This window comes from Pundamilia nyererei, unplaced genomic scaffold (genome assembly GCF_000239375.1).
Source record: "Pundamilia nyererei isolate P.nyererei 1_Seehausen unplaced genomic scaffold, PunNye1.0 scaffold00102, whole genome shotgun sequence".
Lineage (NCBI taxonomy): Eukaryota > Metazoa > Chordata > Actinopteri > Cichliformes > Cichlidae > Pundamilia > Pundamilia nyererei.
In genome coordinates this window covers 1,811,593-1,838,091 of record NW_005187503.1, presented here as the reverse complement: position 1 = coordinate 1,838,091, position 26,499 = coordinate 1,811,593, and the positions used below count along the sequence as shown (strand labels likewise).

General features: G+C 39.5%; 1 protein-coding gene across 2 annotated transcripts in view; it reads right to left on the bottom strand.

The window, feature by feature from the left end:
* LOC102200034 (RNA-binding motif, single-stranded-interacting protein 3-like) overlaps positions 1–26,141 on the bottom strand; it is a 287,017-nt gene extending 260,876 nt beyond the window's left edge. For both annotated transcript variants that reach the window (XM_005740714.2, XM_005740713.2), the window contains exons 1-2: positions 25,863–26,141; positions 22,654–22,842 (exon numbers count right to left, since the gene is read on the bottom strand). In XM_005740714.2, the coding sequence (XP_005740771.1) occupies positions 22,654–22,827 (174 nt within the window). In that variant the 5' untranslated portion in view covers positions 22,828–22,842; positions 25,863–26,141. The remainder of the gene's footprint in view (positions 1–22,653; positions 22,843–25,862) is intronic.
* Positions 26,142–26,499: the final 358 nt, after the last annotated feature.

Here is a 26,499-nt window from a genome sequence, read left to right as displayed (position 1 = left end):
CTACTAATTTTGATCTGAGGGTTAGATTTGCTCCATTTTGCCTCTGTTTATTCACCAACAGTCAAGAAGGCATGAATATAAAAATGACTTTGGATTACAAAAACACACTCTATGCTATAATATTAGCATTCTTCTCCATAGACCTGGTCCATGACTGGGAATGACTCAATGACTGTGTGTATACAACCTTTGCATTTACAGTAATGTAGCTTTTCTCCTACAACCCCATCTAACCATCAGAGAATGATATTGTCAGGTACAGTATCTATATGCCAGAGTATGTAGTCTTTGTTAGGTGAGGTAGCGCCTCCACTCTATTTCTCTGGTAGTTAGTGCGGTACTTGTTTTGTTGAAACCTACTTTAAGTGTGTTGATGCGGCACAGTCATTGCATAAATACATCAGGTAACACTGCTGTTGACACCATGATATGACAATCACTTTATGTCATTAAGATTTACACAGACATTATTAGGTACTGCTAACCACCCCTCTTCACTTCCAGTCACAATCAACAGCTACTTGAGCATCAGACTACACCTTATTTCTCATCATCATTAAAAGCACATACACACTTCACTTATGCTGGCAACTGCTCCACAGTGACAGGGCAATTATTGGGTATTACTTGTTAATACAAGCGGCTTTTATAGCCTGCATTCTGTGCAGCTACTGTCATGAAAGAAGTAGCAGGAAAATGCAACTCCAGCTGTGGCTCAGCTCCTTTCCGCCTTTTTTCTAATATCCTGGCATCAGCAGATAGTGAGGAAGAGGGGACTGGACACTGGACCAAGAACCACAAACTGTCCTTGTGGGTGCAGTAACCAAGGACAGCAGCATAGGTCAGACACTTGAATCACTGCACAGCACTGACCAGGGAAAGAATCTGGCGAATAGCTACTACTGCTATACTATTTATTATAAAGAGGAAAGAAAAAGCAATTAAGAACCAAATGTGGTTTAAATTGCTTGGTGATCCAATTAAAACTGAAGCCCTGCAGATAGCACTGTGCTTCTAATGAGGTAAAATTAACAGCATTAGCGCTGCCTCTTTCCAACTCCCATATAAGAACTTCCTTCTTTTTTGCCTTTTCATATTTTTCTTCCTGTGGGCATGTCCTATTCTGAATGTCTGTAGAAAATAAATATGTGTATTTGGAGTTATTATCGCTCTCTAATTTACCGTAATGAAAGTGCTAGCCGGTGCTGGCGGATGAGCCATTTTAATTTGAGCATCGAATGCAGGCCTGCATATTAATGACCTTATTTGCATAAATCATGTCACTCCACTCGGGATTCCAATTAAACCCTTGATTAATTGCTCGGCTGACCCGTTAAATAGAATCCTTTAAGTGGTTCAACAGGCCACCAAAGCCTGTTGACACACACGTACACACACACACACACGCGCGTACAACTGTAAACTCACACGACTTCCCCAGAATAAAATTAATCAGAAGGAAAGGATCTACTAATTTGGAAATGTGAATATGTTCTGAGAAGTGTGAAACCTGCGGAACAGCCCATCTCGCAGAGTCAAGATTCAAGCGTAGAAGAGAAACGCTGTTGCTCAGCAGAAGAGAAACCACATTGCAGAAAGGTGCTTGTGGATGTGAAAGCTTTTTTTCTTTTGTTAGATTTCCTCATTCACTGATAAAGATCATCATCCTGAGCTAGGTATGAAGAAAAGCTGTAAAAATAGAAAGCTGGTTTACACAGATTTAACAAATACTCAGCTATTCTGCTCTACATATTAATATGCTAAACACAATTAACAAAAACAAAAAAAAACAAACAAAAAAAACAAAGACACACACTTACCACACACAGTTGTTTTAGGTTTAGCAAACTGTCAAAGCATCTTTGTTGTGGCTGCCCTTTTATTTTTCAGCCATGATTTGTAACCTCTGTAACCTAAGCAGTATGAGATCAGACATACAGATAAATCCATGTGCTTATTATTAACACTAAATATACAGTCCCCACTAGAGCTGCACTGTGTTTGAGACCAATGCACTAAATGTGTCGGAATTTAAACAACGTAAAAAAACCATTGCGTTCATATATGAAAGCACATTATCGTCGCGGCCAATCAGACGCAAAAGCAGTGAAACGACAAACACCAGCTTAAATATCAAATAATGACAATTTAATGACAAGACATTGGCAGCATCAGATCCCCACTGTGTACAAAGAATGAAGTTGTTGCTACAGCATTAAGAAGTATATGGAAGTAAACAAGCCATTTCGATGAATACGTACGATGCGAATGTATCTTGGAAAACCTAAAGTCCTCCATGTTGTTTCCAGTTAAATAAGGGTTAAACAGGCTCACTTCATGTGCAGTGCAACTGATAGTGCTAATGTTGCTACTGTTTTTAGAGACACTCAACGTCTCAGCTAAACATTCATTGATTTCTTAGCATATGCAAAAAACAAACAAACCAAAATAAAATGATTAAAAGTTGTTATAATATATGTTCCAAGTGTTCTGGATGTTTCTACCAAACAGTGTTGCAGACGGGGCTCAGAGTGAACTAGTGAATGATACAGATTGGCTGTAGCAGTTCTCCACATCCACCTCTGTGTGTCTGCATGCCTGCTGTCTGTCACTGACTCTCAGGTCACAGAGCTGACCTCTGGCAGCCTGACTGATATAGAGGGCCACATGTGTCAGTATGTGTGTGTACCTGACTACTATTCTCATTTTATCGACCTGTTTATCTATCTCTATATGGGAGAGGGAGAGAGGGAGAGAGAGAAAATGCAAAGAAATCTATCTGAATACACAGGAAAGAAGGAACTAAAAGCTTAGGCAGACTAGATTATTATCTAGCCCTAAACAGAGCAGAATAACTGTGAGTGTCAGAGACAGAAAGCAGCGACGGATACTAACCAAGTGTTGGCTCAGTGACCACAAACTGGCAATAGAACACGAAGACACAAAATGTCATGCCAACCAAAAGGAAACAAAACATGTGATCACTGTTTGACAGGTGAGTCTGATGCAGAGATGCATTTCCTCTTGCAATGTGAGCCAGTCAGTGAGGCTCTGAACATTTACTTTAACCAATTCAGTGCTGCAACATCTGAAAAGTAAAATTACTCACATATATCGACATGAGGGGCAGTGAATACAAACGATGCATAGCTGTTTAGTTTGCATACTCAACCGAGTTGAAATTTGATTGTCCATTTTATTGTTCTCTTCTATTGTAATACTGTGTAAACTGCATTTCGATGTTCTGCCAACACTGTTTTCAGAAACTGTGCTGCTAATTAAGCACACTTTGACAGAGAGAAAAAAATTATAAACATGTACTAAAAACGGTCTAAATTTTTCTGTTTCAGATTTCAAAAATTATAAAATTTTCTTTTCTAGAACAAATATCTTGTTTACTGGAATATGACTGAGTCATTTAAAAGGTATTACTTTAATCTCAGGTATACTTCATTGACAATTTTCACTATTTAAAAACTATCACACCTTTTATCAATGCGTTAAAATTACAACTTTACTTATTCTTTATTGATTTCACTAGTCAATACAATTACCGCTCTCAGATTTCGTTAGATGATGGCTGTCAAAAACCTTTGTTGAAAAATGTATCTTACTGTGAGAAACAAAGGGAGATAGACACATGTGCAAGGTATATGTGCCTCTCTCCATGCTGTACCTGCTGGATTTGGCAGGAACACGTGCTGTTATCTGACCCCGTTCTATCTTACCCTGGCTTAAGGCCAACCTGCCCAGGCCAAGCCAGGCACATTGGATTAATATCTGCTGGCCTGTTACATGGCTCTGTCCTTACATCACAGTTTTCTGCTGCTGACTGGACAGTGAAGCTGTGAAGTTTAAGACGCGTGTCAAATTGCACACAGAAGCACACTGAGGTGCCAGGTGAGTGTCAGAGGTGCCACACTGGATTTACTGACAGAATAATTCCTCATATTTCACTTGCAATTACCATTTACTAATTCAATGCATCAGTGCCAAATGCCACACTCCATAAAGACTACATCAATACAAAAAAATCTCCATTAATTTCTCACATATTGAGATATTGAGCTCCTTTTTAATGCAGCTCATGCATGTGCGAGTTCCTGCTAATGCAAGCTATACTGGATCGCAGCCAGAAGCTTCAGGGTGCCAAAGTGAGAATCATGGCATGAAAGAGGCAAGTGATTGAGTAAAGCTGTATTATAGACTTAACTTTTAGAATTTTATCTTGAAGGCTAAAGAAAAGGTGGCGTGGAGGCCAAATCCAAGTAACTGTGGTAATTCAATTATAATGCATTTAAGAGAAAAGAAAAACAAGTATTGAACATAAAACAATAAATACTGCTTGATGTGGCTTTCTGTGGTTACAGCATGTTTTTGCTGAGGTATTGTGTTGAAGGTTTGCAATTTGGACTTGGCATCTCTAATCAAAGAAATGTGGACATATTTTTGAATTCTTCCTACATTTTTCACCAGGCAATTAAAAACTACACAAAAACTATGCACATTTAATGTGCCTTTAGCGTACCAGCTCTTGCTCTCGGAATTTTATCATGACAATAGAGAAGCAGCCTCGGGGCCCTTTTAAGCTTCCCTCATTTCATTTCCATGTCTATTGCTCTCCGAGTTCACTTACATTTGGCTGTGCATCACCATGGCAGCGAACACTGGCCCTCACGTCTGACTCAGACATCATCCAGAGCATTTCAGCTCTGAGTGAGTCATAATGAGTCCCACTCTCCGCTGCTACAGCGCTGAAAATAGGCTCACTTTCCTCCTTAAGATTTCTCTAGGGAGAATGTCTGTGATCATCTCTCAAAACACTCCTTTCATTCTGTAACAAACATGTCCCAAAATAAGAGACAGCCAGGACAGTTGGGATCCAGCCAAGGCAGTTTTAGGCAGTAATAAAGTGTGGATAACTGCACTTTTACAGATATACGGAGGAAAATAATATATGCACACACTTAAACTGCACATAAAGCGACCAGCTACACTTACCTACTCTTCACCTCTCCACACATAACCTAGAGAAATTAGTCTGAAATTGCTGACTGCATGCAAGACTGATTGAAACCACAGCTTTTCAGTAGACTGTTTTTGAACAAATGCTATTTATAGCTATCTAACCACCACTCAAAGTAATGCAAACAAAGTGAGTTTAGAAACTGACTTGTTTTTTTTATTTTATTTAGATTTAGCAATATTTAAATTACACTCCCTTTGGTATTTATGGCAGCTTTGTTCAATGGAAGTTAGTTACGCACCTGAATTTTAAACAAGCTGTCAGTTTGCACTCTTCTATGTAAGCAATGCAAGTCCACAGAGAAAGCCTATCAACATGGGTCATCCAGAATGAGTTAATATCATCTAGAAAAAGAAACTGTAAAACTAAGGATATTTTTCCTTGTGTGTGGTGTGTGTTTGTGTGTTGTGTTTTTGAGACACAGCCTCCGGGCTCATGGTTCTGCTAAGTATGAAGCATTTTATTGCGATGGGAGGTGAAGACAGAGGGAACACAAGGAGAGAGGAACATTTCCCTGCGTGAAATGTGTAAATGAGATTTGCTAAACCTGGGCATGACATTCATCCTGGGTTCCACGTCTGGGGAAAGTAGACATGTCTGTATCTTCTTTTTCCTTCATTTCTGAAATCCATATACTTCAAATAAGATTTGCTGGTCTGTCACTCATATAGACATGGGTAGTTTACCATTCACACACTTCGCCAGGTGCTACCTTAAAATACTTCTTGGCCACTTTTGCAGCCTACTGCGCCAACCTCGAGGCTGAACTTTACCTCACTGATAAATTTCAGACATCAGTTAAGAAACCAATAGATTACATATTTTGCATATTTTTCAGTACCCAAGCTACAGGCCCGTCATGCAGCACGCCATACCTTCCAGATAATACAATTAAAAAATAGAAAAGATAATTTCAGTCCTTAACAAGTGTAGTTTATAACAGGTAACCTGTAATTAACAGGTAACATTTCCATTACACTGACCAACACAACATGTAGTTACATGATTACCCAACAAGCAGTTTACTTGTTTAGTTTGTGTACTTTTTAAATACCACATACATTTTTGCACGTTCTTTTAATATGCTCTCTGGAGCCATGCCATTATCTTCTATTACACTTTGTTAAACATATTTATGTAATTATATGCAATTAGATGTCACATTGCTATCCTTTCAATCTCAATAAATCCTTTCACGTCAATAAAAACAAAAAATACTTTCTACACAAATCTACACAATCTGTGTGCACGCAAAGATTTAAAGTGGTTCCACTGAGAATGATTAAGTATACGGAGCACAACTGCGCAACAAAGAGATATCTTTCTGTCCAAGAAAACCACCCTGTGTGCTAAAAATAGGTCCATTCAGAGCAGTGTGTAAAGAGGATCTGCTACAGCTCTCCTGGCAAAAGAGCCCATGCTCCCAATCCACCCCACCACCCTTCCGATGAGATTTGCTAACCTCGTGCAAATGTGCCAGTGACCGAGTCTCCTCTCCCCTTCAAGACCTGTTAAGGTCTCCTAAGACAGTGATTAACATCATTACAAGTGTTACTTAAATCTGCTGCCAGAGAGGAAGAAAAGAGCAGCACGATGCTCATAGAAAAGATACAGTTTATAGCACTTAAATGTTTGTCTGATTAAATAGTATTATAAATACTGATGACATTTTAAGATATAATATGTGCAGCGAGACTAATAAGAGACTGAGGGATATGAATCAAGAATGCCAGAATGAAAGTATAATCAGGCAAAATGAGGGAAGTCGATCATTTATGGGTGTCCGGGGCCTTTCCAATAATTCTAATGATTTGAGATCATAAGAATTTTAAAGAGACAGACTGCATAAAACTGCTGAGAAATAATGGAGTCAATGGCTGGAAGAGGAGAGTGTGATTGGGATTAGAAGGCAATCTGGATTAGGTAGAGGATCTGCGGCTCATGCTGCTGCTACTGCAGGCATCGGATGACACATGCACAAAAATGCCAAGTCAGGCTGAGAGCCTTAGACAAGAAATGCATGAGCATATCAATTGGCATTTGTGCTGTCATTTGTCTTTTTTTTTTTCCACAGCATGAGTTTGTCTCTTATAATATCTCAATTTTCACAAACAGAAATCCCTTCAGAAGAAGACAAGATGTATATAGCGTACGCTCAAATTATACACTGTGTAATAGCTGTTTGGTTTAATATCTATAAAGTTAACAGAGCTGTGGCACAGAGTCAGATATGTATTCCATCGTTTTCAATACAATTGGCTCGTATAACAAGCAGCCTAATAATACTTGAAATAACTTAATTACTGTTCACTCTCCGCAGCGCTCTAATTATAGCCTTTACAAAAGAGCAGCAGTAATGCACTTTTAAGTGTAATGGGAGTTTACCTAATTAGGCCTATCACACACACGCATGCACACACGCACAGACACAGTTACACACTAGTGAGTAAACTGTCATTCAGTAATTAGTAATGGTGATGAAACCCCTCTATTACCATTTCATTTACACACCATCACAGGGCACAGTCCGCTGACCTTTGTGCTTACACACAAGCCAAGCTTTTCTAACAGCTTTTAAAACAGTAATATCTTTATGACATAACTGTAGCACGGCTCAGCATGATGCATTAACGGGGATGTCATTTTATTTCGCCAATCAGTTAAAAGCCAGTACGGTATTTTACCATTATCCACTCTAGTAATGACTTGTGTTATGTCTCTATCAGTAGTGTTAATGAGTGGGCCGGTGCGGTCTGAAAACTGCAAATAAGAAGGCCAGTCAAACAGTCTAATGAGATGTGAATATATATATATATATATATATGCGTCTGTATTACAGACCTCAAGGATCATTATGGAGGTGTTGGCTCTTTTTTATCAAAGAGCTGGTGGGGTGCCCTAACAGTGCCCCTTTGAGGCATACAGCTAACCACACAATCACCCAATGCGGATAAACGGATGAATTCATAAAATGATTTTCACATGTGACTTTTAAAAAGGAAAAAGAATCTATGGGATATCTTTCATAGGTATAGCTGGTTTTTTTAACCTTCATTTGACTGATATGAATGTCCAAGAGGCCAGGGACCCTTGGGACCTCAAAAAAAATTTGATTTTCAAAAGAAACATTAAGCAAAGCAGAAATAGAAAATAATGATGTCAAATCATGTCAAATTATGAACAGAGCAAAAAAAAATTTTTTTTATTAAGATGACAGTTAATAACAACAAGTTACAATACTCCCTCTTAAATGTTGAAAAGCCACTGCCCACCATGCTAAAAATCCAAATTCGGTCCCTGACTGATGCTTTTCCTAGTTGTGTTGAGTACATTAGGTAGACGATGATACTGTTATTAGGCAATGAAGCTTCTGCACCATTAAGCCCTAGTATTAGAGTAAAGTAATGTAGCGGGGTCGGGACCCATCTATCCATAATACATTTTTTGCTTCAAATGGAGTCATCGAGAATTTGCCCAGTCACTAACTGGCTACTTGTGCTCCTAACAGTAGCTACCACACAAACCATGAGTATTTAAATTTATTAAGTGTAGTTTTTCTTATCTGTCTTCAAACATGATCCTGAGGTCACTCATCAAAAATATCATCTGTAATGTGTCCTTAAGGAATATTTTCAGGTGTCTCCTTGATTTAGCAAACAACTGACATAATTCCATCTAAACATTTTGGCTCTCTCTCTAAAGTCACTCTTCTGAAAGAAATGAATGAATTTGCACTGTCCAGGTCTTGACAGATCAAGAAAATCATGTTGAGACGGTCTTAAAACCCGATCAATAGACATGAAACTTCATCACTTCCATTTATTCATTTTACAATTATCTCTTCAACGATTAGATAAGCTTACACATATGTAAAAACAAATACAGCATTCAATAAAATAAACACTAGCTCTTAAACCTACAAACTCCAAGGAAGTTTTATATTGTCATGCAATTTGAAAGAAACTCAGCAAATGATTAGAAGCTCATCAAATAGGCTGCATCAACCACAATAACGCACACTAATAACTGTGTATAGTAAATATATGTTTTCAGTTGTGCAACATGATAGGCCATCATTTACATGGTCTACATGTGATGCAAAGCCTCTAGCTCTGTCTGGCGTGTGGAAAGAGCAAAACGACTCCATGTGCTATCTGACGGTTTATGAGTGTTCATGCTGTGAGAGAAAAAGACTATTTCCATTGGTTTTAAAATACTGTCGATTAAAATTAGCATTAAGAAGCACCCAGCTATAACCAGAACTGATGACAGTCAAAAATTTGAAGTGTGAACAACTGCTCTTTGTGTGCTTATGTGTCTATAAGAATAATTACATACCACATTATCCTATTGCAATAGAATCAGCATTGCAATGTACTCAGAAACACTACCTGGCAATGCACGAATTACTCTTTCTGCTAATCCCCAATACAACTATGCATGCCATTGGCCTTAGCACTGAGGACAAGTTAACATCAGACCACCTGCAACATCATAGTAATATAATTTATATAAAATAAAATAGTGTAACCATGGCCATCTTACATGTGTGATCAGTTTTCCTTTGTGCACAACAAAAGCTGTTATCGGCTGAACTATACATCTAATGTCTACGCTTTTGTTTGCCATTCACGGGCAACTAGCTCGCTAACGCTATCTGTGTCTATATCTAGTATTTTGGAAGCTTTCCATCTGATATGTAATCAGTGTACATTCAGACAGGCATGCAGGCTGGCTCGCCATCCAATCTTTGCATTTGGTCAGAAGACAACATTTTATTTTTATTATCAGAACAGTTGATTTATTGACTGTAGATGTAAAACCATTTTCAACAAATAAAAAAAGAACAACTTCTGGAGCATAATTCACCCTCTAGCTTTAATATAAAAGTCAACAACTATTTGTGATGTCAAACTGTGTGTGCTGTAACCTGAACTTCTCTATATTATGTTTTGATAACTTTGTGTGCATGTTAGTGTAGTCAGGTCTTTTCATTCATTAAGATCCAATGTGTGATTTAGAAGCTTCCCTAGTTTTTTAACATATGGTATGTGCACTTGTGTAAGTAAATTTTCATGCTTTACTGCTTTCCTCTGTTTCCTCAATCACCCTGTGTGCATGTTTGAACAGACACAGCGAGCAGAGGAGCGCAGCAAAACAGAAATATATGGTTTCATCATGATTGTGGACTCGACGTCAGTTACAGAAGCATATCTCATCCAGCCGTTGTATACCCCAAGGCTAAGGTGAGCAAATGATAGCAACTGCACGGTTGTTTTTTCCTTTTAGTGAAGTGTTATGGGTGGTCAGACATGTGGCAGATGTTCATTTCTGTCTGGGTTGGAGATGTTTATACTTTAGTACAACATCCAGTGGTTTTGAATCTCTCATATCACACCTAAGGGGAAGAAACATTGCCAAAGCTGTTTTGATGCGTCTCTTTTATTTATGTACATTTATTTGGGCTCTGGCTGTTGTCAGTAAAGCTAATGTTGCACCAAGACCACCAATACTTCATAGCCAAAGCACAGTCACCTGTTTCTTATCATTACTTCCTGTTAATTCTGTTAATGTGTAAAAGAGCATAGATATGGAATTTTCCAGCGCACAGCAGAAATTATAGAACAGAAATTGGAAGAAAAAAAGTTTTATATGTTGTGATTTCTTTTTCTGTTTTCCATTTGGTTGGGATTATATGTATTCACTAAAACGTTCGAGAAGGGTGTTATGAAGACTGCAAGCCAAGTCTCATCTAAACACTGGAAAACACTGATGTAAGTGCTCCATAATAATAATTAATCAAAACACATTTCTGAGTAGAAACAGATTGTCCTAATGGAAATATTTTAGCATGTGTGTCACTACCAAACAGAGTAGCATCTGTTTGACTGGACTTAACAGCGCTGAGGTCATCTTCCCATGTGAACGCTCTCATCCTGAAGATGGTCTGAAAAGCCACTAGTCTATGTACGGACATTTCAAGCTTACAGTGACAAGAATACACATTCACACATGGGGATGATTTGCATCATTGACAGTAAAAGGGTTTTGTTGTTCTTTGCAGCATTAAATTCATGTAGACACTAATTTTAAGAAAAATAAATATGAATTAAATATATACACTACAAAATGATTCCCAGTGTTCTGAAAAATAACTAAGATTTTATCCACAGCTGTGTTTAAGTTCTAAATCTGAAAATTTCAACACTTACTTGGACCAGTTTTCAGCTGGAAAACCAGGCACCAAGTAAACAGATATAAAGCACAAGCAGTTTGCATAAGTAACATGAAAAAGGGATAAGTAGTCTTGATTTCTTCCTACACTGTTCAACTGTTTGGAAAGGTTTTGTCCGTTATGTTATCCCTACGCATATCTTTTGTATTAGAAAATGGCAGAAACACATTAATTACCTGTACATACTGAACTCCCTATAGCAAGCTGCATTTTGCTGACATAGTTTGTGCCCACTTGTCCTCCCAGAGTAAAGGGTTGCTAAATCAATACAAGGTTGTTGTTAATGTGCACCTTTATTCTATAATGAAATATTTAAGTGATGGGAGCAGCCATTTCTGGGATAGCATCCCCCACCTTTTCTAGTGTATGAGTTTATCAGTAAATGGGGGTCGTTTACAACCACTCACATTCACACCTGCAGCAAACTTAGAATTGCTAATCAACTTAACCCCGCGGATGTCTTTGGACTGTGGGAGGAAGCTCGAGTACCCAGAGAGGACCCATGCAAGCACAGGGACAACAGGCAGATGCCAACCAGCTGGCGGATTCAACCCAAGACCAGCTCTGCTAGGTACTGAATATTACAATAATCTGAATCATGTGCTATTGACTTTGTAGTCAGCAGCTTTCAAATCAGTTAAAGACCTATGCAAGGTTTTGGACAGATAGCCAATACACAATGAAGCTGTTCTGGCAGCACGTGGTAGTCCAACACCTTTCTAAGACACTTTTAATTAGATTTTACCTTGCAACAGAAATTCACACACAGAAAACAAAACACTTTTGCACAAACTTGGAAAACAGAGTGTTTAACTAATATATCTAATACGAACATCTGGTTTATATCATTATTCTTTTATTCTGAGAGAATACTCTGTAACTAGCTTTTCATTAAAAAAATTAAATCAAATCATCTAAGACTAAATTTGCAAACACTGATCTTTTTCTTTCCGTCTTTAAGATGGTTTCTGCAAGTGATTTGCACATCAGAAGCTTCTATCTTGATATTGCAAAAGGATTAGCCTCCGTCATCTGTGATATAAAACAGCAACAAAACAAACTACATACTATCAACTAATATTCCTATTTTTATTTTTGAAGCAGTGATCGCCAAGCCCTACTCTATGCTCCGTTTTGTTTTTTTTGGCTTATAGCCACATTTGACAATACTAAACACATTTTCTAGCAACACAGAAAAACTCCAGAGAATTTCACCCTATGGAAACTAGAACTGACTACTGCTAATCTCGCACATTTGGCAATTCTGCACAAGTCTTCCTTGACCTTTCTTTTGCTGCCAAGTCATCACAAACACAGTGAACAGTTTCCAGCCTTGACACTGAGTCAGACACAAACCACCAACAGCATGCATACTTCTACACAGCTAAAGTGTGGCAGACACACAGCAAACATCCATGGGGTCTACAATTCATAAAAAAAATGCAAGAGGCAGTTTGTTTGTTTTTTTAATCACAGCGAAGGATTTTCCAGATGGCCTTCTAAATGGGGCATTCTCGTGCTTATGTTAGCATGCCAAATTGCCGGCCTGTAACTCAAGCTGCACGTCCAACAAATATTTCATTATGAACTAAATCTATAACAGCAGCGGGGTTTTTATTAAGGCAGTTTGGTTTAAAAAATTCTTAGAAAAAACAAATATAATATGATAGTACAGCTGTTCATGCTGTTAGCAAGTGTACAGGTATAAGGTCAACCGGTTACGAAGTTAAAGACAAGCAAAACTAGAGTCATGACTGGTGACACTTTGGTCATCTGTGTCAAGAGGATTAGGAGCAGCTAGTGATCCCAACAAAGCCATGTGTCATAGCCACTGAGCTACACACTCCAGCGAGCACTGATCCCCTTAACTGACTCTTTTAACTGCCCCGGCAACTAAGGCGAGCTGACAGCGGGGCTATTTTCAGGCAGAAATCACCCTGGTTTGCACAGGGCCACAGAGAGAGGGGGCCATGGCCCATGCCATCGCTTTCCATTAGGAGAGAATGCAAAACACAGTGAGGACCTCACTTTGCCACTTTGCAGCAAAGAGCAACCTTTTGCTCACGACAGCTCCCACAAACAGATGAGGGACAAATGTGTTGTGACAGCAGCTAATAAGTTGCCTGCGATCTGCTGGTAGTGTGTCACTGTGTGTGTGATTGTCACTGTGAACACATGAAGGTCCATGCATTGTCTATGTTTATACTGAGAGTATATGCTTTGAATAAAGTAGCAAAACACACCAATAAGAGATAAATAGAGCTGCTAAGAAAGGTTGCATCTTGATACATGAATGCATGATACGCATTTGACATGCTTGATCAGCCTCTGTACTTTTGTATGACAGATTAAAGAGCCAATAGACTAAAATAGCAAGCAGGAACACAAATAACGTCTACAAATAGCCAGGGGCCGTCATAAAACACATTAGACTGCATACCAGTCACACTGATAAGCTTTTCCTACCGTTTAAAGTATAGTGTTACAGGGGTTATTACAGCATCCTATAAAGTTTCCTGAAAAGCGCTATCTAAGCAAATCTATTACTATTCATGCAGAGATTCCATTTGCATTTAAATGTGCATCACTATTTTCTTCAGATACATCAATTCCTGGTCAGCTGATGTTAACAAGCATCCATACAGCCATTATAAATAGAGCAAACAGTTCAAAAACCAAATGGCAATGCCGTTCCAACTCTCCACTAATGATCATCCGTCCCTAATACATGAGCTCATGGGCTAAAGTATGACCTTGGTCACCAAACCAGGAGGTAACCCAATTACCTTATGCTCTAGGCACTCCATAGAAGATATATTTACTTCAAATAACCTGACAGGGACACAGAGTTTAATTTTCACTGTGAGCGCCTGAATCAAAAAAGTGTATCAAACCAGATGACAGATAGTTTTTATTTTTTGATTAGACTTTTTTAACTTCCTCTTTCAAGTGACATCTCTTTCTGCCTTATTTAGAACCATTCAGCTTTAGCACAATGGTTCCCCATGCAGAGCTCTGTGATGCAGTTTTTCTACACTGGGTGCTCATATGAATACTGTACCATACTAAACTGAGGCTGGAAATTTAAGCAGTGTTGCAGGAGTGCGTCATTAGAGTTGTACTGATGAATAAATTGCAGAGGTTAAATTCTGGTATTGAACATATCACTAAGTTACACCTTTTCTCTTTTTATGATTTCCAGTACTAAAGTCTCTGATGCAGGAGAGATGGCCTGGACTTAAAGAGCCAGAAATGAGCAATGAGAGTTAGAAGATTCATATGTGATGATCAAATGTAAGCCATTTTCAGTGGCTACATTTTTATTGGTCATAAAAGTAAAAATCTAAATATCAGTGTTCTCTTAGGGCTGAACAATTATGAACAAAAAAATATTTGATTGGTGTGTCATGTAATATAACACTGCCATGTGCTGCTGCATTTGACCCATGTAGAATTGTTAATGTAAAAATAAAATATGGGCTTCTTAGTCACCTAAATTTGGTGCATCTCTTAGAAGGAAAATAAGAAATATGCATAAAACTCTAAAAATTGTACTAAAAGTTAACACCAAATGAAATCATCAGAGGACAACTTTTACCTGCATTGTCCTACATTCCTGTTAATTAAAACTTTGCAGAGTCCATCTTCTAGAACTAAATTATACAGTTTTCACTGTACCTGCATGATGGATGTAAACAAAATTCAAAAGTACTCCACAGCTGTGAAATCCCTCTACATTTCCCCTGCAATGTTTTGCATACAGCGCAATTATTGCCACTGAAGCAAACTAATTGCTTGGTGGGGACAATGCAACTTGTGTCCACTATGCTGGCCATTTTACAGAAGCCTTCATTACTTGCAGTGTTTAGTGGACATGTGTGTTGATCTAACTGAATGTGATGCACTGGTGAGTTCACTTGTCTTTGTGAGCTGATGTGATGTCCGAGATAACGTTGAACATTTGACGTGTCCGCATTAGAGATCTTTGCACTGTTTTTCTTGGCCTTATGCACTCATCATACTGCACTTTGTGGTGTGTTTCCAGGCAGTTGAATAACTCAGCTGTGTTGCGTTGGGGTGCAGACGCAATTCTACACAACTCTCAGCATATGATTTGTTGTTGGTTAACATCACTTGCCTTAAATCTGAGCTACTTTCAAACAGCCCACTTCAAGGGATGAGCTTCCCCTTCCCCCTGCTGTGCCGAACATTTGAATTTTGCCATCCAGACTAGTCAAGAAAACTTTAAACTGTATGTTGCAGAGAACAGCTTTGATTGGCACATGTACTCTAGGCACATGGTCAGGTGCTGATTTACAAAGAACTTGATTTGCTTTTTCTTTGCGTTCTTACTGGTGGAAGACACATTTTTAATATCACTCGATCATCTTAATTTAATTTTGGGAAGTCAAAATCCTGATCGAGATTAAAATTCAATTAATTGTGCACCCTTATGTTCTATTCAAGTGTGACACTGAACTGCATAAACACAAAATTCAGCCAGCATCAAGTTATTCACACCTATTTCTACTGTCTAATAATTTATTTTAGAAAGCCCTTCCATTAAAATTGGAAGGTGCATATTCTATATATTCACATCTTTGGAAAAGAGACACACACACTCACAAGTGTGAGGAGAAGCAACAATAAAAAAAAAAAAGCTTTATCTACCCGTGCCAATATGACAGTAAGCCAGCAGGCACCTTCCCAAAGACCTGACAGTAAACCAAAATTAAATAGAGCTATTACTGATGCTATTAGTTACAGCTTTGTTTGACAAGTCAACCTGTCTATCTTGATACAGGTCTGCTCGTGAAACAGAACACAGCAGGATTACCAAATATTTCATTATTCAATCTGGACATTATTTTGTCTGTTATTCTTTCTCCAAAGAATAACAGACAAAATGCTTTCTGAATACACTTATATATCAAATTAGCTTTAAAAAAAAAGCAGCTTCCTATAATACTTAGGGATGCATTACAGTAATGAGATTACCACATCTGCTTGAGATGCTCTGCCATCATACTCACCTCTCTGCAAAATGACTGTCTCTAAAGACACTTTCCTTGAAATGCTCTGGCGCGTGGCAGTGAATATTTGTGCTGTCAAAGGATTAAAACATCACACCATATCTAAAACTATTATAGCTACCACTCTTCCAATTTATTTTACTTTCCTGACACAGCTGAGCAGATTTTAATTTTCTCAAAATAAAAAAAAAAACAGCAAGAAAGAAAGAAAAGCAGTAAAGACTTTTTAAAGGTCACTATTATGAGGTCTTTGAACTGCCATAACTGCAGTCTTCACACAGGAAGCCATTTAGTTATAGCAGGTTTAATTTGCTGCATGGGGGGAAAAACTGGAAGCCATTTGTATGTGTGAATGTTTAGTATTTGACAAGGTGCCAGTTCTCAATTTATGCACTTGCAAAGAGCACATTGTAATATGCTGTTTAATGTGCATATTACAGCTATTTGCACATTGTGCTGTTCCTATGATAAGGCACGCTGGCATTTTGATTAACCTGCGCTTTAGGAAACCTGCAGAGGTTTGGGACAGACTAGCCCTCCTCCCTCCACAACCATCAGCCCACCTCCACTACCCCTCCATATCCGGAGGAAGGGTGCGGGATCGATGGCATGCCGGGATGCTATTAGAGCTGAGGCAGCCAGGCAGCTACAAGTTCAAAAGCAAAGTGTGGGAGGAGAAATAACACAAGGTAATTATCTGGGCCCCGCTAGCTACCGCCAAGGTAATCTGTAGAGTGGAGGACGAAGGGGGGTTGCGGAGGTGGTGCTCAGGATGTCGGTCCATATTTGGCTCAACTCACTGCACTCAGTTCAATCCAGCAAAAGCTGATGAAGACAAAAACTTTCACTTTACTTTCCTCACATATTCTTTGCATTTTGATACATTAGCTATTATATCACCTTTCACTGGATCGTGCTGAACTTGAATGTTAATCGAAAAAATTAGGCACCACAGATAATGATATATATAAACAGAAGACATCCCAAGCTTTCGCACTGCAGCTGAAGCCACATTGCCTAGCAAGGTGAGATGCCATCTGCTTTTTTACAGTTATCTTAATAATCACGATGAGCAAGAAGTAATTAAGCAAGTGCACCAACAGCATCTGGACAAGTCATCACAAAGTCAAGAAAGTTCCACTTAACTGACTTGAGCTCGCTCAGGTTGATTTTACAGTTTAGCAAACATGAAATTCATTCAAATCTGGACCCAGTAACATTTGCACAGATTTTAATTTTCGGATCGTTCATTTGAAAGTGCACACAAATTCAGTCGAAGCAATTTAACATAATTTGCTTCCTCTGTTCCTGAATGTTTGTCATTTGTGTAATCAAATACAACAGCAATAATCACTGGTACGACTGTTCCACTCCACGCATAAAAGCTCACTCCCCAGTGACTCATTTCTAATGGAAAGAAAACACAAATTACCACATCGAGGGAGGAATAGATCAGTCGGTTTTACATTCATGAGAGATAAAATAAACTGTCCGTAAAAAATAGAGTGCACACAGGTACAGGCATTAACACACTCACGTAGACAGCCCCTTTAGAAAACTGTAGAGAACAATTATAAAAACTGCATGCTCAGCAAGCTAACTCCTACAAGCAGCCATAGGCTTTGCACTGCCGACTTATTTTTGCTTCCAGTGCAGTTAATGAGTTAAAGGTCAGTAGGCTGTTATGACACCAATTAGTGCAATATTTCAAATCAGCACTGGTGCTCATCAGCAGTGGTGGGCCGATGCTTTGAGATTTCAACAGATCTAATTGGAGAATAATCCGCACAAGGCGATTCATCATGGTGAGGGATGCAACTGAAAGAATCCCTCAGGGTCGTTTAGAGGTCACGGACTGCACTTGAGATAGTGTCACGGATCAACGTGGGGGTAAGGGCACAGCAAATATCCGTGCGGGACCACGTTAGGGTTAAGTGCACGATCAGATTCAGCACATTATAAATCAACACATTATCAATCACCACAATACTTGAAATGTGCAATTCACTTGTATTTTTATTTTTATTCCTATTTATTCTATTTATCCCCTTCGTATATTTTATTTATATTTGTCTCTGTATTTATATATGTGTGTGTATGTGTGTGTGTGTATATATATATATATAATATTCTGTAACTGTAACTTCTGTCGGTGCTGTGCTTTTTGGAAATCGAATTTCCCAGAGGAACCCACCCAAGGGATTAATAAAGTTCTATCTTATCTTATCTTGTGTTTCTTCTACAAAATGCCTGGGTGCTGAGCTGAGACTTTTCTTTCTCTCTTGTCAGAGGCTCTTCGTGGGCGTTTTTAATTTTTCGTTCCTCCTGACAGGTCATTTCAGAGAGCCATTTGTGGTCTGAACACTCCCTTCATTAGCCAGTTACTCCATACACATCTGGGCACACTGCCGAGGGTGGATCAGATGCTGTGACTTTTGACTGTCTGGTCATCAGCTGACCTTTAGCAGAAAGACACCTTACAACAGCTGGAGTCTCTTCTGTGCACAAATGTCCAAACAAAGGGCCAAACAAAGTAGCAAGCTACTGCAGAAGTAGCAAGCTATGTTAGTTACCTTTCAGTCTGAAATGTTTAGTTATGAACAAACACCCTAAAATATTCATGTAATAATAGTACAGACGCAAGATTAAAATAGTGAATCCTGGTGTCTCTGATCCACTGATATGGATTATCAACGGTGAATCAAGTGGGGTCAAATGTTAAATCCAGGATACCAATTATATATTATTAAACGTATAACTCAGTTTATGGTTGGTCAATTGACACCATGGTGTTAATAGAAAACAGCCAAGCTGAAAAAAAATTTGGTGAGACATTTTAAATGCTCTTTTTGAAAAAAAGCCTGCTCAAAAAGAACAGCCTACAGTTAGCATGCAACATTAAAAGTACAAGCTTGGGATTAATTGCTCACTAAAGGGTTTTTCATCAGGTTGAAACAAATGTTAAACCTTTACTTTCTTATTCCTGGGAATACAGGGTCAGTCTGGGGATTCAAACGGGAAAATATACTTTCGCCACCTAACTTCCTTAACCTTTATGCAACAGCTGACTGAACTCATGATGACCTTATATGCCACCGCAGCTCTAAGCCTGCGCCCACAGGCCAAACTGTGTCACCTCATTCTGTATGATGCATCACTAATAAACAACAGGGCAGGCGAGAGGCGAGCACCCTTTAACAAGGACAGAGCAGTGGTCCATTTCCACTGATGACACCTTGATGAATTAACACTCCAGAGGAATCGATGAATCCACGGCCGCAGTGGCCTGCTTGCCAAACAGTTGGTCAGGCCAGTGGCGCTGGGACCCGCGGTCCCCAGGCGATGTTTCTGTGAAAATGCACCACTTATTAGAATTATCTACTCTGCTAATTAACAACAGAGAATGGGGAAAAAAATTAAAAAGGACAAAAAAATGCCCACTTCTGCTTGCTTCAATTAGAAAAAGGTTAAATGACAGCGACAGTGGTCTTGTTGCATGTTGTGGTTTGTTGTCTGCTTATGTGGAAACATCCACAGTAAATTTAAAAACTAATGTTTAATGTTGCCTCTGTGAGCTTGTTAGAAAACCTCTGCTCTCTGAAATGTAAGCCTTCATGCCCCATTGCTTCACAGTGCAGCACAAACAGCTAAACACTGACAAATGCCCCTGTTCAACATTAACAGACTGCACTCAGCCTTCCAAGGTGGCAACATTTATCATTACAGCCATTAATGTAAGATATTTGTACAAAGGTTTTGATTTGTCAGTAGACAAAAAAAGCAGACATGGACGAGTCAATGTTGGATTTAAAAGGCATAGGTTGAGGTTTGAAAAATTAAATCTTCACATCAACTGCGGGTGGTAGACCAGTGTATGTGTGGAAATTCTGATGGTCTTATTGTGCTGAATACCTCCAAGGCAGGAGATCTTCTATCCAGTCTTATAGATGGTGTGTATTCATGTGTATGTCAAAGGACTGTAATAAGAGACTTTAGTGAACTACCTGAAAGAATTCAGATAGCGAACATAATCTAAGTTTGCATGGTCACAAAGTATGTTATCCTACAGTACTATTGCACGATTACAACTTATACAAGAATTTGTCACAGACTGCAGTAACTGCAACAAAGCAACTAGCTCCATGAGCAAAGGGTGTTTTTGTTACAGTTCCATTATTCCACAGGTCCATATTCAACATCCTTTGTCCAATACATTCACCATCCCTCCTCTTGCACATGTCCAAACCATGTCAGCCTTGCCTTATAAATTGAGCTGTTCCACTGACCTCCCTCTCATTTCCACACACGTATCCACTGGCTTTCATTCCTCTTCTCTCCAGAGTATACCTCCTCCTCTCTTCCACCTCCTCCCCACTCTCACTACAGATCATGTCGTCTGTGAGCATCATAGTCCACGGAGGCTCCTGCCTGATCTCATCTGTCAACCTGTCCATCACCGGTGCAAACAAGAAAGGGCTCACAGCTGATCCCTGATGTAATCCCACCCCCACCTTGAACCCATCTGTCAATCCTACTGCACACCTCACCACTGTCTTGCCCTTACATACTTCTCTGCCACTCCTGACTCCTCGTGCAGTACAGTTCTTATCATCACTTTATTATATGCTTTCTCTTAGTCCACAAAGACTCACAGCAACTCCTTCACTCTCAAAGCAAATATCACATTTGTAGTACTCTTTCCTGGCATGAGACAAAGGGCCACAAGCCAGTGTAGTCCTAGTGTCAGTCACAAACCAGAGGGATGCATCAGGAAGGGCATATTCGCCAGTTCAAATATGTAGATCATCAAGAATGAGGTCGCTAGCATTAAACATGAAAGTAAAAGTACTGAAGTAATAGTTGCTTTATTTGATCACAGCTGCAGAAAAATCCCCTAACTCATTAAACTGCAGAAATTTTAGACATAAGTGCAAAGACTTCCTTCAGGTTAATACTTAATATTAAGTAGAGTTAAATGCTACAGTAACAAGCTGAAACTCAACTTAAAATAACTGCATTGTATGATTATGACTTTTTGATGTTAGTTTAATGCTTCAGAGGCCCTTTCACCTCACTAAGTTGGAAACCCTAAAGCGTGATGTCGATTACTGTACGCTCAAACTCTGCTCAAAGAACTCAAAATTGATACAGCAAGCCATGACAAGCAACCCATTCAGAGCTGCCAGTAGCAGTCAGTCCAGTCATCTAGTGAATGTTTTTGATATCTGTTGTGGTTATTCTGCCTCTATCTCTTCTCTGCTCTGAGGCGTGCAGAGCCTCTCGGGCTGATTGACGGAAAGAGGTTCTGGCTCCTGCCAGAGAAGCATGATTGACATCCTTGAGATGGAGCACAGCCAGTGAGGATTTTACTGTCACTCTTGGACGTGCAGAGGGCTCCAAAATGGCAGAGGGTTGATATGTTTGAGAATGAGCGCTCGCATGAGGGAACTGCACAATCCACTTGGGTTTTGATAAGTAATAGGAACAGGTCCATACCACAGCGGTGCTTGATATTTTTGCGTTGACTGGACCCTTTAAAACAACTGAGGCATGAGAGCAAAAGTAACTATAGTTTTGAAGCAACAATGCTTTGCAAACATGTCCTTGCAGAACTGGAGAAGTGTCGAAGCTCATGATTGAGGACTGACAACGCTTAACACTAGAGACGGTCCGATATAGGGTTTTTAAGACCAATACTATTAATAGGGAATTTAAAAATAAGATATTGGCCGATATTTATTCTTTCAGGCACACAAAACAAGCAGGTCTCCCAAACATTTCTTATAAGCTGTTATTTATGAGCCATTACTTATATAATATGGCAATGTAGGTTAAAAATAAACGTGTTATAATGTTGCAACATTATTCATGATTATTCATTCATGGCCTGCCTAACGCTCTAATGTGTTTGTCGCATTCCAATCACGTGCGTTGCAGACAGGTAAGCTGCAGAGCGCCCTCTGGTGGGCAAACAATACAATGTACAACACTCGCAACCTGGCTGAAGGGTGTTTCACCTGTCTCTTCTTTACTTCTCTAAATTTAAATTTTATACGGCAAGAAATTACAATTATTTGCTGATACCAATATATCAGCAAATAGCTAGGATAGGCTAATATTGCTAGCTGCCAATATCCATTGTGCTCTTCCTAATGCCCCACAACATAAAAAAATGTATTGGCAAAAAATGCAACTTGGCTTTTAAGCACTGGAAAATAAAACACACTCAAAGTACAGGATATTTCCCACATAGCTCAACAGTCAGGCAGGATCTCATCACTCAACACACACATACACATGTACAGACACACCCAGACCCAGCGCCTGCAGATGTGCAGCAGTGGGAGCCTGTAACTCACTTTTTTGTCGTCTTTCTGCGTTGCTGGCTGTGCATCCTTACTGTGGTTGTCAGTGGAAGGCCTGCCACCGGCATCCATCTGTCTGTCATCCACTTCATTCTGCTGATCGGCCCCTGACCGAGGAGAGCCCAGAGGGCAGGGCTCAGGCTGCTGAACACCACTTTGGACCTCCATCTTCCCCTGCAGTGCCTTTTAATGGTAGCACGAGATTGCAGAAATTAATGACGAAAGAGTGGATGAATGAAACACTTGGACTGACTTACAAGTTATGGTTGTTTTCACAAAATCTCTGCACCAGTGTTTGTATTCTGAGACATATCTCAGTCTGACATCACTATCGATTTCCAGTATTTATTACAAAAGTCGTTCGAGCTTTTCTGCATTATAAGTCATATCACTGGAACACAACTGTGGGGTAAATATAATCCCATTTTTAAAATTTTCAAAAACAAGGGAGACATTTAGACATTTTACATCAATAAAGGCACGGGTGTAATCACTAATATTAAATGGCATTAAAGCTGGAGTCTGTTTAGGTAAGTTAGCCTTTAGGATTTGGGTATCATGCATGACTAACTGGAAAATTTGAGGACACTCAGTCATAGTTAACAAGTAAAAGGTCTGTCAAGGAAATTCCCATCAGGCTCTGGTTGCCATTCTCTCAGCTACAAATGAAATAATTAAAACTTAATAATAATGATTATATCACAGCACAAAATGATTTGCTATCCTTCCCATGGCACTGCACAGTATCCTAACCTAACCTCTGACTTTTGCACAATATTATTAGTCCCCATGTGAAAATGTAATTTTTATAAAAGGGAATTACCCAAGTGCTGTTAAACAAAGCATAAAAGTTTTATTCTGAATGTAATGGATCACTTTAATCCATGAAACCCTGAAACTACCAGAGTCAAAATGATTAGCCCACCCAACGCTAATAGTCAATTGTGTATCCTATCTGCTGGAAAACAGCGCATGTCATTTGTTGTAGTTTTAGGTAAGTCTCACACACGTCTCCTGATCTGAGCCTATTCTTTTTTGGTGAATTTTACATGCTCCTCCAAATTTGTGGTCTTCTGGCATGGACTTCCCTCTTCAGTTCACCCTACAGATTCTTAATGGGATTCAAGATCGTGCAGGCCAGTCAATGGCATTCACTTTGCTCTTATGGAAGTAGTTCTTCACCAGGGCTGACGTATGTATTGTGTTGCTATTGTGTTTTGGTGCTGGCTGCTTGAGGTTTTCTTTCAGAATCTTCACGTCCTTCGTTCTTCGCGATTCCTCCCACATTGATGAAATTCCTAGTTCCAGACGCACTGAAGCATCCCACAGCATAATACTCCCACCGCCGTGTTTCACCGTGGGGACTGAGGACAATATTCTTTGGGTTTTACACCTCTCCCATCTTTCTCCAAACCAAAGCGTCTTTGTGGCTAAAGAGCTCCTTTATACACTGGAAGAATGTGCTTCCAGCATGCATAATGTTTCTCTTTCTTTAATTTGTCTTAAAAGTGTCTCTTCTGCAAAAGCAGAGTTTATCTTGATCTGCAACCTTGCAGTCCACTCTTGTGCAGGTTTCAAGTGATTTTCTTCATTCAGACTACAATTCCAGACTTGGTTAAGTCACTCACATCTTGGCTGTTGTTCTGGAGTCTAAACACATCATTAATCACTAGTTTTCTTTTAAGGGTCTTTGAAATCTTTCTCTTCTTACCTCTGATGGGCTTGTTCTGTACACCGTGGCTCTCTTTGAGTTTTCTTAATGATACTTCTCACTCCAGTTGATGACACTTGGAAACAGTGTCATAACTTTGCATATCCATCTCATCCTTTGTGAGCATCAACAACTCTTTTTCTCGAGTTAACTGATTTATTTTGTTGTTGTCATGAGGGTTTCTCAGGTGTGAGCTCAAACCTTTGCTGAAGTGTTTATACTGTTTGTAAATTGGAAGATAAACCTCAGTTTTCATTTTATTTTACAAGCTTTGGGCAACGTTAAAGCACATAATTGCACAGCAGTGGTTTGTGCTACGGCTCAAAAAAAGGTCAGTTTTCAGTGGGCTAATAACCCTGGTCGTTTGGGGTGGGTTTTTTTTACCCAGATATTATGCTGTTATTGTGTGGAAATCTAAAGTGAACTAATATTTTTAGAAATAGGATGTTGAAAATCCCTTACTCTGTTAAAAAGCATTTGGGAAGATTTTGAGAAAAACTTTCAGTTTGGGGACTAATAATTCTCTCCTAATCTGTATGTGTTTGTCACACTGAGAGCACTTAAAAAAATTAACTGGATAAATAACAGATGTTTAAAAAAAATTCTGATCAAACAACATGTTTTAAATTGTAACCTTATAATCTAGAACAAAAAAAAATCATTTAACAGTGTGGTGCATGCAAGGAAGCATTATCTCAGTAGTGAGGACTTGTTTTTCCAGGTCCCCGAACAATAAAGCAGAAGACAAACAAAGTAAAGACAAGTGACCTCGTTTGAAGGACAGATCTGAAATCAGCATCGGGTCGATGTTTAGCATCTGAGTTGCTTCATTTTGCATTCTGGGGCCATTAATAAGTTATGAGGTCAGTTGGTTGTTCTTGCAACTGAGATGAGCTGCCTCATAAATACATGTCCTGAAGGACCTTTCACTGAGCATTATAACGCTGCAGCCCAGTGAAAACTGGCACAGACACAGACAGGTGAACTTCACCTGTTGGTCCCCGTTAATGAACCCTTGTGATGTTCCTCGAGTATTATCATTTAATTGTTATAATGCAAAAAGGTTACAAAAGCACTAAGTGGGACTAGAAGTGACTAACTCTGCAAAGATTATCTTAGCGTGTGGCGTGTCAAAGGATACACCTCTTGCAGGTCTCTCTATGTTTGGCACCTAGCAGGTGAGGCCCGAGGTCAGTGCAACATTCAGTGTTCAAAGTTCTCCTTCTTCAGCTGCTAATGTGAACTCGCCTGCTAGGTCTTCCGTTCACGCTCACAGCTAAAAATGAAGCTGCAGCTAACCGTGGACGTTTCACTTAATGCACACCAGAGCAACTCAAACATTTTCTAACGTCGTCCCGACTTCAAGCGACACAAACATCCTCCCGAGGGGGTTGTCGCTCCTAGCGCTGTGCCTGTGATATTACAATGGCTTCAACAGCGTAACGGCAGCGGCACACCAACACAAACAAGTTCCAAAAGAATGCCGAAATACCTCTGTCACTTCTTGGCTCCTCGTTATGTCAGAAGCATATCAAGAGGAAGATGCGGTAGTGCAAATTGCTTTACATCTCTGTTGTTGCTCTGACGCGGAAAGCCACAGCAGTCTGGGGCACAACAACAGGCAACCGCTTCATTTAGTTGTATGAGAAGTTATTCCGTCAAAAGCTGGCCGCGAGGCTTTGAGACGCTCAGCTCGAGCCCAGGAGGCAGTGCACGATGTCAAAGCCACACAAGCCGCTTCAGCTGCTGCTGCTGTCACGGCGGGCGTGTCCCCGCAAGCTGTCATCAAACAAACCCACCTCCCGGTTACACCGAGCCCGTGTCAAAAATGCTGCCTTCAGGTACACCTCGAAATATCCGAGAGAGCTGACGTTTGACATCGCTGTCGTAGAAAAGTTGCTATAAAGCAAGCCGCTTTTCATACTGAAAAGTAGCAAAAAAAGATTAAAACGTTAATGTTATTTTTTTGTTATTATTTATAAGAAACGTAGTCATTTGAAATCGTAGCGAGTGTCCTCTATGTTGCACTTTTTTCACACAAATGGCAAAAAGAAAGCAGACATACTACTCTGCACGAAATGAGAGTATAACACAGCTGCTAATTGTAACTGCTAGTTCTACTAACAATT